General features: G+C 39.3%; 1 protein-coding gene across 1 annotated transcript in view; it reads left to right on the forward strand.

Annotated features, from left to right (window-relative positions):
* Positions 1–7,354, forward strand: part of LOC144464179 (uncharacterized) — a 55,993-nt gene extending 48,639 nt beyond the window's left edge. The window contains exon 8 of the mRNA XM_078170343.1: positions 6,897–7,354. Coding sequence (XP_078026469.1) covers positions 6,897–7,091 — 195 coding nt within the window. The 3' untranslated portion in view covers positions 7,092–7,354. The remainder of the gene's footprint in view (positions 1–6,896) is intronic.
* Positions 7,355–16,865: the final 9,511 nt, after the last annotated feature.

Here is a 16,865-nt window from a genome sequence, read left to right on the forward strand (position 1 = left end):
GTTGCAGGAAAACAACAGTGGAAACGTGTGTGAGTTCTGGAGACAGTATAATAACCAGAGTAGTTTACAGTAAACATAGTTTAGCAATGTAAAGATAATCTGTGTCCTGGATGATTATAACCTGATTTCAATCATGAGGCCTTTGAATTTGACCACAGTCCATCTTTATGTGAGCAGGAGTATACGGATAAAGAGAGAGAGGAGAGAGAGAGGAAAAAAGACAGCAGGGGATGAGCCAGCAGCAAGGCCATGAAGCTGGGAGACTGGTGGTGTTCCTGTGAGTGCTGTGAGTGGTTTGTGTTTTTCCAAACTGTCCAAAATGAGGAACTACACTTTGAGCAGCTGTTATACACTATCTTTGTGAGTTATGGACACGCTGCAGTTTTGGCTATTTATGTTAGGCTACTCATAGATCCTAACTCTTCTGTCCATACACTGTGCACACAGACCTGCAGGTCTGCAGTGACCACAGGGATAACTAGTACCTGTCAAAGAGGAGAAGAAATCCGGTGCTAATTTTCCTAAAGAAAACTGCTGTTCCAAGAGTGCGTTTACCTGCTGCAGACGAGTGGAGGGAGGCTAATGCTGTTTGCTAAAGTTATTATATTGACATTGCATAACTTTACATATGAAAGCACAGCAGGATAAAGGCAAAAACAATCAATCAATAAAGGTATATCATCTGATTCAGCACTGATTATAAAAAAAAATCTATATAGACTGATTACCCATTTTCATTAGCTGACATTCATAATAATAGGCAAGGCAAGGCAAGGCAATTTTATTTATATAGCACCATTCATACACAAGGCAATTCAATGTGCTTTACAAGGGAAATACGTTAAGATAAAACATTAAAGGAACAATAGATCATTAAAAACAAAAGCTAAAAGCAAGAAAAACAGTGCAGAAAATGCATTTAAAAAGCAAACATAAAGCAAAAGCAATAGTAGACAAATATAAAAACAATAGCTACAGATTATCCTAACAATAAGTTACATATCTAGTTCACTGGTAAGCTGCAGTAAATAGTAATGTTTTAAGCCCTGATTTAAATGAGCTGACAGTTTCAGCCGACCTCAGATATTCTGGAAGTTTGTTCCACAGGCGGGGAGCATAGAAACTAAAGGCTGCTTCACCTTGTTTGGTTTTGATCCTGGGAACACTGAGTAAACCTGTTCCAGATGATCTGAGGGGTCTGGATGCTTCATAACATACAAGTATATCAGAGATGTATTTAGACCCGAGACCATTTAGTGCTTTATAGACAAGTAACAAGATTTTAAAGTCTATCCTTTGACACACAGGAAGCCAGTGCAGTGATTTAAGCATTGGTGTAATGTGCTCCACTCGCTTGGTGTTGGTGAGGACTCTGGCAGCAGCGTTCTGGACGAGCTGCAGTTGTCTGATTGATTTTTTACTCAGACCTGTGAAGACACCGTTACAATAGTCCAGCCTGCTGAAAATGAAAGCATGAACAAGTTTTTTCTGTATCTGGTTTAGACAGAAATTCTTTTATTCTTGCTATGTTTTTAAGGTGGTAGTAGGCTGATTTAGTAATTGTCTTAATGTGACTATTGAAATTTAGGTCTGAGTCCAGAACTACACCAAGATTTCTGGCTTGATTTGTAGGTTTTATTGTCATGGCGTCAAGGTGAGCACTGACTATTGATCTTTGTTCTTTGGGGCCAAAAACAACTGTCTCAGTTTTTTCTGTGTTTAGTTGTAGAAAATTCTGGCACATCCACGTATTGATTTCGTCATTGCACTTATTTAGTAGATGTAGGGGACCGTAGTCATCTGGTGACACTGTTATGTAAAGTTGTGTGTCATCTGCATAAGTATGGTAGGAGATGTTATGATATTCCATAATCTGAGCAAGAGGGAGCATATAGATGTTGAACAGAAGAGGCCCAAGAATGGACCTTTGAGGAACTCCACATGTAATCTTTGTTCGCACAGATTCATAATTGCCAAGTGACACAAAGAAATCCCTGTCTTGTAAATAAGATTTAAACCAATTTAGCACAGTGCCAGAAAGTCCCACAAACTTTTCTAGTCTGTTGAGCAGTATCTTATGGTCAACTGTGTCGAATGCAGCACTGAGGTCCAGTAATACCAGAACCGAAATCTTTGATGCATCACTGCTCAGATGAATGTCATTTAAAACTTTTACAAGTGCAGTCTCAGTGCTGTGATGTGCTCGAAATCCAGACTGAAAGATATTGTTTTGCTCCAAGAAGGTGTTAAGTTGCTGAAAAACAACCTTTTCAATGATCTTTCCTAAAAATGGTAGGTTTGATATGGGCCTGTAGTTATTTATTACTGAGGCATCCAGATTAGGCTTTTTTAAGAGAGGTTTAATGACTGCAGTCTTCAGGGCCGTTGGAAAAAGGCCTGACTGAAGAGAACAGTTGACTATCTGTAGTATATCTGATGCTATGCAGTTAAAAACATCTTTAAAAAAGCTTGTAGGCAGAGTGTCAAGGCAGCAGGTAGTGGACCTAAGGTTTCTAACTATGTCTGTCAAAGTAGCATAATTTAATGGGTGAAAAAGTGCCAAATTAACTGGAGTAGTCCTATGAGGCACAGGTGAAATAACCACTGTGTTGGAGTTACAGACTGTCTGTCTTATCTTTAAAATCTTGTCTGTGAAAAAAGAAGCAAAGTCATTGCATGCCTTGGTGGATAGCAGTTCAGGAGGGACTGACGCTGATGGGTTTGTCAGTCTGTCAACAACAGTAAATAAAGTCCGTGCATTGTTGTTATTTTTGTTGATAATCTCAGAGAAAAAGGACTGCCGCACCCTTTTTAGCTCCAAGTTATAGATGTGTAGACTTTTCTTATAGATGTCATAATGAACCTGGAGTTTGGTTTTTCGCCACCTGCGTTCTGCTTTTCTACATTCTCTTTTTTGAGCTTTTACCTGTGTGGTGTTCCTCCATGGTGGTTTTTTCTTACCAGAGACAACTTTGACCTTCATGGGGGCAATATTGTCCATAATATTCATAGCTTTAGAGCTGAAACTATGAACCAGATCATTGACAGAGACTGAGGGCAGAGCTGGTGTGGGTATAAAATCCTGGGTGAATAGTGTACAGGTGTTTTCATTGATATAGCGTTTTCTGATTACCCCTGTTGTACTTTTACTGGTGTCAGCGGAGATGGCCATTTTAAAGAAAACACAGTAATGATCAGAAAAGGCAACATCAGTCACCACAACCTCAGAAATGTTGAGCCCTTTGGAGATAATTAGATCTAAAATATGTCCCTTATTGTGTGTTGGCTCTGTTACATGCTGGGAAAGTTCAAAGTTGTCCAGGATGTAGAAAAGTTCTTTCGCACTGCCATCTTTGGGATTATCAATATGAATTAATTAAAATCACCCACTATAACAACACAGTCAAAATCAATACAGACAACAGACAATAGTTTAGAAAAGTCATGAACAAAGTGTGCACTATATTTTGGAGGCCTGTAAATGGTTACTAATACTGCTTGACAGGAGGATCTCAACTGCAGTGCAACATATTCAAAAGACTCAGACTTCCCATATGACAACTGTTTGCACTGGTAAACATCCTTAAATAAAGTGGCTGCTCCACCTCCTTTCCTGAGTTGTATAACTGAGCTGATAAAATGGAAGTTTGGGGGGGCTGATTCAATAAGTACTGCTGCATTGTTGTTTTCATTTAACCAAGTTTCAGTTAAAAACATAAAATCAAGGTTTCTCTTGATAATAAAATCATTAATTAATAGTGACTTGCCAGCCAGAGATCTGATATTTAATAAAGCTAAGTTTAGTGTACTAACATTGTCTGACACAGTCTGTGGCTGACGCATAACTGGAGTAAGATTAGATAGAGTAGCTGTGCGCTTCGAGTACACATTGTTTTTCCTGATGCTAGTCAAAACAGGAATGACAGACCTTGGAGATGACTCTGGCTGATGCTTTTCAATTTCAAGATGTGTTTGACCATGCCACCGGCTATTTAAGATTGCCGGTATGTTTAAGGAAGCGGCATGGGGTCTGACTCATCTCTGACAGGCACCTGAGTGATGACGTCTAGGTCTACTATTTAAGAGTTCATCAATTTGACTGAGCTTTAGTGTGGCAGCTTTAACTAACTCCTTGATTGGTGAGCGTGGTGGAGGGGGGGGGGTTGACACTGGCTCCGTGGTGATTGTGGTGGTGGTGGGGAGGGTCGACGTTGGCTCCTTAGTGTTTGCGCCGGTGCTGGGGGCCTTCCAAGAGCATGACGTAGGTTGGCCCCGAGTAGTCTGCATCCAGTGATGTTCGGATGAATCCCATCACGCTGAAAACAATCCTTACAGTTCCAAAAGACGTTAAAATTGTCAATGAACTTTATCCCATGAGTGAAGCATGCCGATGTCAGCCATGTATTCAGGGCAAGGAGTCTGGTAAAAGACTTGATTCCTTTCCCCAGGGTTGGAATGGGGCCAGAAATGAACACATTTTGTGACTGACAGTCACTCAGTTTCTCCAGGAGCAGGGAAAAGTCTTTTTTCAGGATCTCAGAGCCAGTTTTTCCTCGTAGAATGTCAAAAGACCCAGCATGGATGATGATCCTCATGTTACTGGGGTGTGTAGAGAGGATCACTGGCAACAGCTCAGTTAGCTCCCTGACAGACGTGTCAGACACTGTTAGATTTTCAGTCTTTGCCATTCTTACATGCTTGGTTATTGAGTCTCCGATCAGGATGGTATCTGGCTGATCAGGTGTGGTGTTAGCAATACATCTCCTGGCCCTTGGCTTCTCAGGTGTGGAGTTAGCATAGTTTTTTCTGGCCCTGGGTCTAGCAGTGGTTTTGGGGCTATTGCTTGCATTTTGGATAGCCTTGGCCTGCCTGGGTTCAGTGTAGTTGGTATTGTCACATATTTCATTTGGAGCCAGTGCATCGTACCTGTTGTGTAGAGAGAGTTCAAATGGAGGGGTGAGCGTTGGGGCTCTCTTGACTGATTTCCTGCTGGATTTGCCTTTGCGTCTAGTGACATCAGACCAAGTCCTGGCTGGAGTTGATGCTTTTGGTCGAGCACCAGTCCTGTGCCAGTAGGAAGGGTCGTTAGGAAAGGCCAGTTTGGGAGCCTCTGCAGCTGATCCAGTGGTGTTAGGACATATCCATGGGATTGTGTCAGCCAAGTCAGCAATGGTATGCTCCACATTTGTTGTATTTCCATATACACCAGTCTGTCCATCAGCCCCTTGTATGTTAGCTGCCACAGAGTCAATAAATTGTTCACTCTCACGAATTTGCTGTAGCGTTTCATTCTTCATTTGAAGCTGCCTTATCGTCTCAGTTAGTCACTCACACTCTGTGCAGCTCACAGATTTTGCCATTTTGTCCTTGTCCTAATCACAGGTTTCCAGTCACAGACACAGCAAAAGGCTTGCACTGTGCCTCAGCCCTGCTCACACAGTACTAAAGTGGTGAAAAAGTGGTGAAAATATGGCAGTAGTCCTCTGTATCTTTCACAAATTAAAGTCCCAATGCTTTGTAAGTATCCAGGATCTACTTTCTGTAGCTTTTAGCAGAAAAAAACAAGTATATCCACAAAAGAATGTAAGCAAAGCGGAGCGCAAGCAGCAGAGCGTCTGCACTGTAAGAAAGCCGGAAGTAGAATAACTGATATCAGCAAGCTGACACTATCTCTGCCATAGTGCGTGTGCATGGTAGAAAAATATATTTATGCTTTGGTATTATACAACTAATAATATATTACGATGATGTGTCTTGGTTGTGTTCCTGCCGTGGTCCTGCCTGATGCCTCCTACTACTGTTGTTATTATTAGTCATATTTCTACTGTTATTATACACATATGAGTATTGTCACGTACATATACCACTAATATTTACTTACAATGTATGCTACCACAGTTACTGTTATTATGATTATAATATTATTACTTAAATTTATGTTATTGTAGCCAATGTCATTACTGTCTGTCCTGCATTTCTCTCTGTTTCTCTGTCTCTGTCTCTCTTTATGTGTCATTTTGTCACATGGATTACTGTAAATTTATTATGTTGATCTGTTCTGTATGGGTATTTTTTGGGGAGTTTTTCCTTATCTGCTGTGAGGGTCCAAAGGACAGAGGGATGTCGTCTGCTGTAAAGCCCTCTGAAGCAAATTGTGATTTGTGATATTGGGCTTTATAAATAAAATTGAATTAAATTGAATTGAGACTTCTGACCAGATCAAGTGAAAGGTAAAGAGACACTTCAGACACTTAGAATAACAGTCTGAGCCACCCTATGGTGAACATAACCCCTTTTAATGGACATACAGTGATGGTGGTCAGTTGCCCTATGTGCCTCTATTGCAGTTCATCCTGCGAATGCTAGCTGCTGCCAGCTCCCTCAATACTGGACCAAGTTTTCACATCTGTCTCTTTGACCAATTTACACAAAGAAATAGGGTCCAGGTTGAAAAAAGCCTAAGTTATCATTTAACAGATTTAAAAGATTATTCGGAGATTGCAATGTCCACATTTCAGGAGATGGAAATGACTAGCTAAAGCTTAGCTATCAAGCTAAACTGTTTAGCTAGCCTACAACTGTTAAGATGCTGAATGCCATTTTCATAGATAAAAACATTTGTCATTGACCAGAGACTCCACTTTGCCATTCAGTTTAGCCTCTAAGCTGACTTGTATTCTGAATCCACTGTGGTTAGATGTTCTTGGGTGGCTCCACCCAGTGACAGTTAGGGTTTTGCCTCCAAATATGTTTGCCACCAGCAAAATGTAGTGTGTGCCTTTATTCTTTGTGTTTTTGATAGACTTATTTTATTAAATTGTAGAAAAAATGATTCAGTGTTATCTATACCTATGTATATGTCATGATTTTACCTTACATACATACCTCTGTGCCAGTCATCAGTGACAGTGCAGAGCCTGAGTGAGAACGCCATCTCCCCAGTCTCCCTACCCTCCTCAGTGTTGAACCAAACCCTACCCCAGCCTCGGACAGATAAGCCTGGTCTGAGTGTGGCAGCTCAGATGGAGCCTTGCAGTGGCAGCCATGGTACCCTGGGCATCCGCCAGCCAACCAACCTGGGAGAACGATAGAAATCAGTTTATAATTGATAGTGTAATAACTGCTAAATTATATCATTATATGTCACCTTTAAGGAATAGTCCAATTTTTATGCTTATTTGCTTTCTGCATTGTGAAACATTTGAGTTGGAAAAACTCTTACAATAGTTTGTTTGCAAAATGACTATGAGTCACCTGATCTTTAGCTGATCTAATTGTTCAACTTTCTTTGGAGTAGTGTTGTTGTTTTTTCTGTGTTATGTATATATATTTTTGTTTGTATATTTATATGTATGGTATGTCTGTTTGTATGCTGTTTCCTTTTTGTCACTATGAAGCACTTTCTTAAATGTGAAGTATAAATAAAGTTTACTTTCTTCCTTCCCCTTGTTACTTATTTTATTTATACTTATTTATCTGACTTTTGTAGGATGTTGGAACTATTTATTTATTTATTCAATATATATGATTAGTGTTTTTTAAAAGCAAATAAACAAAGCCAACAGGCATAGCACATCAAATCTAACAGTGGCCACAGTCAGAGCGAATAATACAATGTGTTGTTAAAGAGGTTATAAAAAATGTATGTATACAAAAATAGAGGAATATACACAGCAAGGTGCTTCATCTAAAAATATGATTACATTAGTCTTTGCCATGAAAGAATTTCAGTGCAGGATCCCAAATCTTATCAAACACAACCCGTTTATCCTCATTACAGAATCACAGTCTCTCCAGATGTAGTCCATCTCCTTTGCTATCACCATTCCAATGAAACAGACATTTTCTTTTATTAAAAAAAACCTTTGTTTTTAGGTTTACATCCTCAGTTTTGGGTAACAAAAGTACATGGTTAGGTGGAGGAAAAAACATTATGGTTTGGATTGAAATAAGTACACTTATTACCAATGTAATATAACATTATGTCATTAGTTTAGTATGCTAAACATACTAGCACACCGTTGTCGTTATCAGAACAGCTCGATTGGCTTTTGGTTTCACACGATAAAAGGACCACTCAAAGCACTTTTACACTACGAGTCACATTCACCAATTCACACACTGGTGGCCGAGGCTACCATACATGGTGCTACCTGCTACTCGGCTTTATGACACTCACACACCGATGGAACAGGCATCAGGAGCAATTTGTGGCTCAGTGTCTTGCCCAAAGATACTTCAACATGTGGACTGGAGGAGCCAGGGATTGAACTAACAATCTTCCAATCAGTGGGCCACCCATTCTACCTCCTGAGCCACAGCCGCCCCGAAATCGGAATTTGACCCAACCCCCTCCCCTCTCACCCACCCGTCACTCCTTATACTAAGGTAGTTGCCCAGAGCATCAACAAATGCCATTGCGTGAGTTGTCTCATGGCACTACTAAAGGGTGCCTCTCCGATGGGCCACTCATGAAGCGTCAGTCTTTGACGAGTTGGGAGAGAGATGGGGATAGTGTGATACTGCTAAGATGATGATATATCAGTGTTTTGTTCTCTATTTGTTTCCGCTTCCCCCATGTGGCCAAAAACATCAGTTATTGCAGGTAAAAATATACACCTATATCACACACATACACACACAATAAGCCCAGATTACAAATAATAAAGTTTATAAAGGGGGCTGCAGTGATAAAGTTGCAGTATCAGTTGCATGTGGACAAGAGTGAAATGTGGAAGTCTGATTTTACAGTAATAAATGTCTAGTGCTAACTGTACAAATGTCTTCACAGAGCATATATGTTTAAACTGCAGTCATTCATCATTTTTTCATTAATGTGGAAATGTGGAAAATCATTGAGAGAAAAAATCACTTTGCTGGTAGAAAGTGAATAGCAAAATCTATCTTTAATACATCCATTAACATACACATTAATGCCGCAAAAAATAACTAACAAGGCCTCTGATAACTGCACACTAGTTACACCAACATACCTGCTTTCGGAAAATTTAATCATTACAAAAGCAAAAGGTAAAACTGACAGACTGAAGTGAAATAGGATAAAAATAATAGTAATGAATAATAATAAATAAAAAATAAAATCATGTAAAAGGCTATGTACAGGATATACTCCTTTTGTGTAAAAAAGGTGTGTAACATTGAAATTTAAAACATACAGATATGATGGCACAGCAGAACAATGCAATAATCTGAAACGTTTGGTCCTGGTATTCAAGTGGACGACACTTGACATGCTCCATCCGCCCAAACACAGTTGCATACCAAGTACCCACCTTCATGGCTTTGGCACTCCCTATGCCAATGGCCCCCAGCAGAACAACACATCATATCACACTGCAGAAATTGCTCAGGAATGGGCCAAGGAACACGACAAAGAGTTCAAGGTGCTGAACTGCACACATATATACATCCACATACATGCTTTCCCTTTTATGTGTGCATTTACTGAGTCATAACAAAATGGAAAAACTCATGAAATGGCAACTATTTAGTTGTTTTTGTTTTTTTTTTAATAATTATTGTTTTTCACTGTGACTGTGTCCAGCAGAGAGCAGCATAGACCTGCCAATACTAAATACAAATGTCCATCATTAGAAGACTTCATTTTTTTCTCTTGTAGAAATGAATGTATTTGAAATATTGTGAATACTAGCCTCAGTTTTTAAACTGCCTTTGTTGCCCTTTTGTACTTAAAGTCTATAGGCTACATTGTGTAATATGGGACTGATTTGTAAGAAATGTCCCTAGAGGCCCTGTTGTGTGATGTGAATGGATTTTCTAGAATAGTGGCAGATTTTTCACATATGTTTTCAACTGTAAGAACTCAGTACCACTTTGTTTTTGTCTTTAAGGAGCTTATTGACCTTCATTTCTATGCATACCATGAGGTGTTGCTGGTGTCATCTAAAAGCCTGTAGCTCTTATAGGTATAGTGTTTGCATGGTGCTATTTCTCTGTAAGAATTTTGAATAAATGTCTGTGGATTGAAATGTCATGTTAATGAAGTGATTTTAAGTGATGGACAATGTGATTCTTGATTTGAAAAATGAATCAATGAAATTCTATCAAATTCATCAACTCCACGTGCTGTACATTAAAGTGCAAGAACAAACAACACCAACAACCAGCCACCCTCCAAAAGACCACACAGGACACGCGCGCACACACACACACAATAACTAATCATGACCTGAGAAGTGAGGAGGGTTTTTAGTTTACTTTGAATGTGGACACAGTTGTGACAGATCTTAGGTCAGCAGGCAGTTTGTTCCAGAGAACACAACCAAAGAAGCTAAAAGCAGCTTTACCAGATCTCATTCTCATTCTAGGTCTGGTTAGAAAGCAGTCCCCTCATACTTCAAATGCTTGACAACAGGGGCGATTCTAGGATCAGAGGTTTAGGGGTGCTGAGCACCCAGAGAGCTGCTCGGCCAGGCAAGATAAATTTTACTGTTTTGTACATTTTAACTCAATTTCATTCCCACATTTGTGAAAGAAAAACACTTTTTGGGAAAGTCTGTGACTAAACCATCAAATCTGATAAAGGTTATTTAAATGCTGAGCCACAGCAAAAGAGGAATGGATTGGAATCATAAAAGAAACATATTGTAACCCTTATTTCTGGGGGAGGATAACTCATTTTGATACAGCAGCTCCTCAGCATACACATAAACAGTATGTATGTTTCTGGAGTAAACCAGCCCCCTACAGTGAGTACCAAAAATAGCAAAAATGGACCTTGGACTTATTTTTTGGACTTTTATTTGAAATGCAATGCACAACATGTAACATTAACACATTAACAGTAATTGACTGTTTCAATGTTTGTCTCTGCCTTTTTCCTCCTTGTCTGTATTATATAATACAAATACATAAATAAAAATACACTTTAAAAAAAAGTGCTTGAAATCTACAAAATAATAATAATAAATACACACAATAGGAGTTATAATGTTAATGGGCATCCAATCAGTTAGCTAGTCAGTAGCACCTTGGCTTTAATATTAACACATGCAGATGACACAACAGCTAGTTTCTCTCATTCCAATTCAAACAGAGGACAGTGGTACTGACCACCTGTAACGTTTCCTAGCTAGAAAAAACGTCAGCTAACTCCTACCTAACAACATAAACAGTGACCTACGATTAAATGCAGCAAAAATGAGGACTGGTAATGACAATAATGTGTTGGTATTGAGTGGTAGAAGTTAAGAAATGTGCCACATATCCTGGTTTAAGCCAGGTACTTACACCACTACTGCATATCACCCACTCTAGAAGGCAGCGCATTGCTCTGTGCAGATAGAGCCCTCAGAGCCCGAGTTGGGGAAAGGTGGGAGGGATGAGGTGGATCAAACCATTTTTGAGGCAAGGGGGGGGTGGGGGTGCTGCTTTATTTTTGTTGTTAAAATATTACGTTGCAACCAAGTACTGTATGGTTTTGATACATTTCTAGCTTGTTAAAAAGGGACATACAGTAAAAAAAAAAAAAAATCTCTCACATTTTAGGGGTGCTGGGATTCAATTTAGGGGTGCTTCAGCACCCCCAAAAATGGGCTAGAAACACCTATGCTTGACAACCATCCTGGTGCTTGAAACTCCATCACAGGTCTCATGAGTGCACGCCTGTTTGTCTGACAAGTAAACCCTGTATCATGCGTACATATACATGATTTAGGATTAATCAGTTTATCCATGGTAGAGGTTTATCTAAGGTAAAGAAATTAATCTTTAACTGAAATTAGATGAAAATAGATGTCTGTCTACAAGATTTAAATTCATCCATTTCTTACTTCATTATCCTAACATTTTCACGATTCCCTCAGATTACATTTTAGTCACCCTTTAGTTTGGGTCAGATTATTATGGTCAGTAATAGCAAAGCATTTGGGATATTACCCTCTGTGGCTTGTGTGATCGGCAGGTCAGATGATGTATACTTTTGGTTAACATATTAGCTGCATTTTGCCAGAATGAAATGCCACTTAGATTAATCTGCACTATCATGTGTGGAGCTGTATGGCACATTTGGGGCATTATTATAGCAGCAAACCACGTTTTACTATGTAAAGAGTGAGTACCCCAGTACTGAGTACTGGTGTCCTGAGCAGAGAATGAAGTCACACTTCCACACTTGAATTTTGTAATGAAAGCTTCTCTGTTTTTGCTGAGGAAGACAGTCCAGCTGCGCACACGTTAGCATGTGGGAGCCCAGGCGCTACCCACAGCGTTGGGAGGGCGCTGTCACAAGCCCTTTTTAGATATGAATTGTGCAAATTTGCAGGAAAGCCCAATCAGTCTTCTTTCAGCGTTGGCAGTATAAAAACAAAATCGGGGAGGGCGGAAAATTGTTGCCTACCTACTTGTGTTTATAGAATGCACCTTGTTCAGGGCAATGGGGGGCGTGAGCAAGTAATAAAACGTGTAGCTCAGTGTGTGACGTAAACAGTGACGTGGAGGGAAGCCACGGCTAGTCAGGCGGCGATTCTCTCGTAAATCGGCCCGTTCTTCACCGTCCCCGTCATCTGACGGTTAATGGCCTCGCCCAGCTAACACATAACATTCCGGTAACATTCCCAGAATGTTCCCTACAAGTTTTCTACTGAATGTTCCCTAAAGAACATTTTAAGAACGTTGTATAAATGTTTGTGTTTAATGTAACATTCCTAAAATGTTCTAATAACCAGATGCCTGTAATGTTTTTTTGGAGTAATTTTTGGAATGTTCCCCTAAGGTTCCTGTTTGGTTGCATTTTGGGTAACCTTCCCACAACGTTCTAAGAAAGTTCTACATATATTTGGTTTTTAATGTAACATTCTTAAAACGTTCTACTAACCAGATGCTTGTAACGTTTTTTTGGAGTAATTTTTAGAATGTTCCCCTAAGGTTCTCGTTTGGTTGCATTTTGGGTAACCTTCCCACAATGTTCTAAGAAAGTTCTACAAATATTTGGTTTTTGATGTAACATTCGTAGAACGTTCTACTAACCAGATGCTTGTAATGTTTTTTTGGAGTAATTTTTAGAATGTTCCCCTAAGGTTCTCGTTTGGTTGCATTTTGGGTAACCTTCCCACAATGTTCTAATAAAGTTCTACATATAATGTAACATTCCTATAACGTTCTAATAACCAGATGCCTGTAACGTTTTTTGGAGTAATTTTTAGAATGTTCCCCTAAGGTTCCCGTTTGGTTGCATTTTGGGTAACCTTCCCACAACGTTCTAAGAAAGTTCTACAAATATTTGGTTTTTAATGTAACATTCTTAAAACGTTCTACTAACCAGATGCTTGTAACGTTTTTTTGGAGTAATTTTTAGAATGTTCCCCTAAGGTTCTCGTTTGGTTGCATTTTGGGTAACCTTCCCACAATGTTCTAAGAAAGTTATACATATAATGTAACGTTCCTATAACGTTCTAATAACCAGATGCCTGTAACGTTTTTTGGAGTAATTTTTAGAATGTTCCCCTAAGGTTCCCGTTTGGTTGCATTTTGGGTAACCTTCCCACAACGTTCTAAGAAAGTTCTACAAATATTTGGTTTTTAATGTAACATTCTTAAAACGTTCTACTAACCAGATGCTTGTAACGTTTTTTTGGAGTAATTTTTAGAATGTTCCCCTAAGGTTCTCGTTTGGTTGCATTTTGGGTAACCTTCCCACAACGTTCTAAGAAAGTTCTACATATAATGTAACATTCTTATAACGTTCTAATAACCAGATGCCTGTAACGTTTTTTGGAGTAATTTTTAGAATGTTCCCCTAAGGTTCCCGTTTGGTTGCATTTTGGGTAACCTTCCCACAACGTTCTAAGAAAGTTCTACACATATTTGGTTTTTGATGTAACATTCATAGAACGTTCTAATAACCAGATGCTCGTAAAGTTTTTTTGGAGTAATTTTTTTAATGTTCCCCTAAGGTTCCAGTTTGGTTGCATTTTGCGTTACCTTCCCACAACATTCTAAGAAAGTTCTACAAATATTTGGTTTTTAATGTAACATTCATAGAACGTTATAATAACAAGATGCTTGTAATGTTTTTTTGGAGTAATTTTTAGAATGTTCCCCTAAGGTTCCCGTTTGGTTGCATTTTGGGTAACCTTCCCACAACGTTCTAAGAAAGTTCTACATATAATGTAACATTCCTAAAACGTTATAATAACAAGATGCTTGTAATGTTTTTTTGGAGTAATTTGTAGAATGTTCCCCTAAGGTTCCTGTTTGGTTGCATTTTGGGTAACCTTCCCACAACGTTCTAAGAAAGTTCTACAAATAATGTAACATTCCTATAACGTTCTAATAATCAGATGCTTGTAACGTTTTTTTGGAGTAATTTATAGAATGTTCCCCTGAGGTTCCCGTTTGGTTGCATTTTGGGTAACCTTCCCACAACGTTCTAAGAAAGTTCTACAAATATTTGGTTTTTAATGTAACATTCTTAAAATGTTCTACTAACCAGATGCTTGTAACGTTTTTTTTAAGTAATTTATAGAATGTTCCCCTAAGGTTCCCATTTGGTTGCATTTTGGGTAACCTTCCCACAGCGTTCTAAGAAAGTTCTACAAATATTTGGTTTTTAATGTAACATTCTTAAAACATTGTACTAACCAGATGCTTGTAATGTTTTTTTGGAGTAATTTTTAGAATGTTCCCCTAAGGTTCTTGTTTGGTTGCATTTTGGGTAACCTTCCCACAATGTTCTAGGAAAGTTCTACACATATTTGGTTTTTGATGTAACATTCATAAAACATTCTAATAACCAGATGCTTGTAACGTTTTTTGAGAGTAATTTTATAATGTTCCCCTGAGGTTCCCATTTAGTTGAATTCTGGATAGTTCTAAAAACGTTGCACAAATGATTTGTGTGTGTGAATTTTATAATGTTCTCCTGAGATCCCCATTGATTGATTGATTGATTTGTATTTATTGACTCTGTCAGGAGAAATTCATCATGGGCATCCAAGAGAGGTCAGGCATACACAGAATAACTCCAAATGACATAAACTGCAGGGTCACCCAAAAACAAATCATATTTACAATTGCCTCCAACTGAACACCACAAAGATAAAGGAAATTATAGTGGATTTCCAAAAGTCCATGCTCCTGGACCAGCCAGTGAACATCCGTGGGGTGGACATTGAGGTAATGCTAACCTACAAACATCTGGGAGTTCACCTGGACAACAAGTTGTACTTGTCCCCTAACATAGATACACTCTACAGAAAGGGACAGAGCAGCTCTTATGGAGGCTCAGATCCAGACATCTGCAAAAATATGCTGCAGATGTTTTTACCAATCTGTAGTGGCAAGTGTACTGTTCTATACTGCCGTCTGCTAGGAAGGCAACATAAAACAGAAAAATGAACGATAGCTTGACAGACCGGTGAAAAGAGCTGGCTTTGTGATAGGAATCAGATTAGACTCACTGGAGGCTGTGGTGAAGCAATGCACACACAATGGAAGTTAGAAACCATCTTCATAGCGCCGGTGGAATGGAAGGGATGAGGCAGAGATCGACTGTTCCAGCTACGTTGCAGAACTGAGATTCTTGAAATGTTTCATATAAACTGCCATCAGAATACATAGTTTGTTGTGTTGAGCTACAAAGCAATTTAATCTCCCTTCGAGGATCAATAAATTCTATTCTATTCTATTAATTCCTCTGCCCCTCCACCTCACACACACATCATCATTGCTGGCTATGTAGCAGTTTGATTGAAAAAGGAATAAAAGAGAATTGTTACCTATTCAGTATACAGTTACAGGCAACATGTAACTTCTACTCAATGCATCAGCTGTAATGAACGAGGGAGGATGGGGGCAGCATGACAATATTTTTGCCAGCCCTCTGGTCATGTTTTGTGTTTTAGCTTCAATGGACAGGTTGCCATGTAATGGATAATGCACAGCGAGGTGGTCATTCTTGAGGATAAAAATCCTGACAGGATGATCAGTATCCTGATACAAATCCCCCTTGAAGAGGTTTTCTGCAATAATAATCAACTCACTGTATTATCCTGCTTATTACATTTTTCATATGATTTTATTGAGTTAAAAATAAGTTTATTACTGCTCTGAATGAAAATAATTGCATTTGTTCGTATGGACACAGAACTGTTTGCAATGATCTGTTACATGGCAACAGTCTGCTATCAAGACTTTTTAAAAATTATTTTCTTTATCATAACATTCCCAAAATGTTGACATAATGATTATTGGGGGTCATGTGGACAATACCAACTGCTTGTTCGCCACTGAATTCCTTTCGCTAGCCTACTGGACTGCTTCAATATCACACAGCATGTTAAAGGGTGCACCCACACCAAAGGCCTCACACCGGACCTTGTGAACTCCATTGGCACAATCCCATCCCATCTTCAGTGCTTGGACCTTGCTCTGTCTGACCACCATGCAATCCTCTTCACTGTTCTTGTCTCCCTGCCCTGGCAGCTCACAAAATGGACCATCACATACAGGAACATCAAGACAGTGAGTACACCAGCCCTAACCAATTTCATAACAACCCACCTGGCCTCTGCTCATTCCAACACCCTTTTTGATGGGCTGGCTGCTCACTGCCACTCCGCCTTATCCTGCTGGCTTGACTCTCTAGCCAACCTCAAAATCAGGACTGTCTTCTATACCCATCTTGCCCCCTGGTTCACCACTGAACTCCACCCCTTGAAGACCACTGGCGCTAACTGGAGAGGTTCTTTAAAAAATCTGGCCTCACTGTCAACCTTGAGGCCTATGGATGTGAGGTCCTATAAAGAAGCTCTCTCCCAGGCCAAAACACACCACAACTCCACTCTCATTTGCAACCAGCAAAACCAACCCAGAATACTGTTTTC

This window comes from Epinephelus lanceolatus, chromosome 8, assembly GCF_041903045.1.
Source record: "Epinephelus lanceolatus isolate andai-2023 chromosome 8, ASM4190304v1, whole genome shotgun sequence".
Classification (NCBI taxonomy): domain Eukaryota; kingdom Metazoa; phylum Chordata; class Actinopteri; order Perciformes; family Serranidae; genus Epinephelus; species Epinephelus lanceolatus.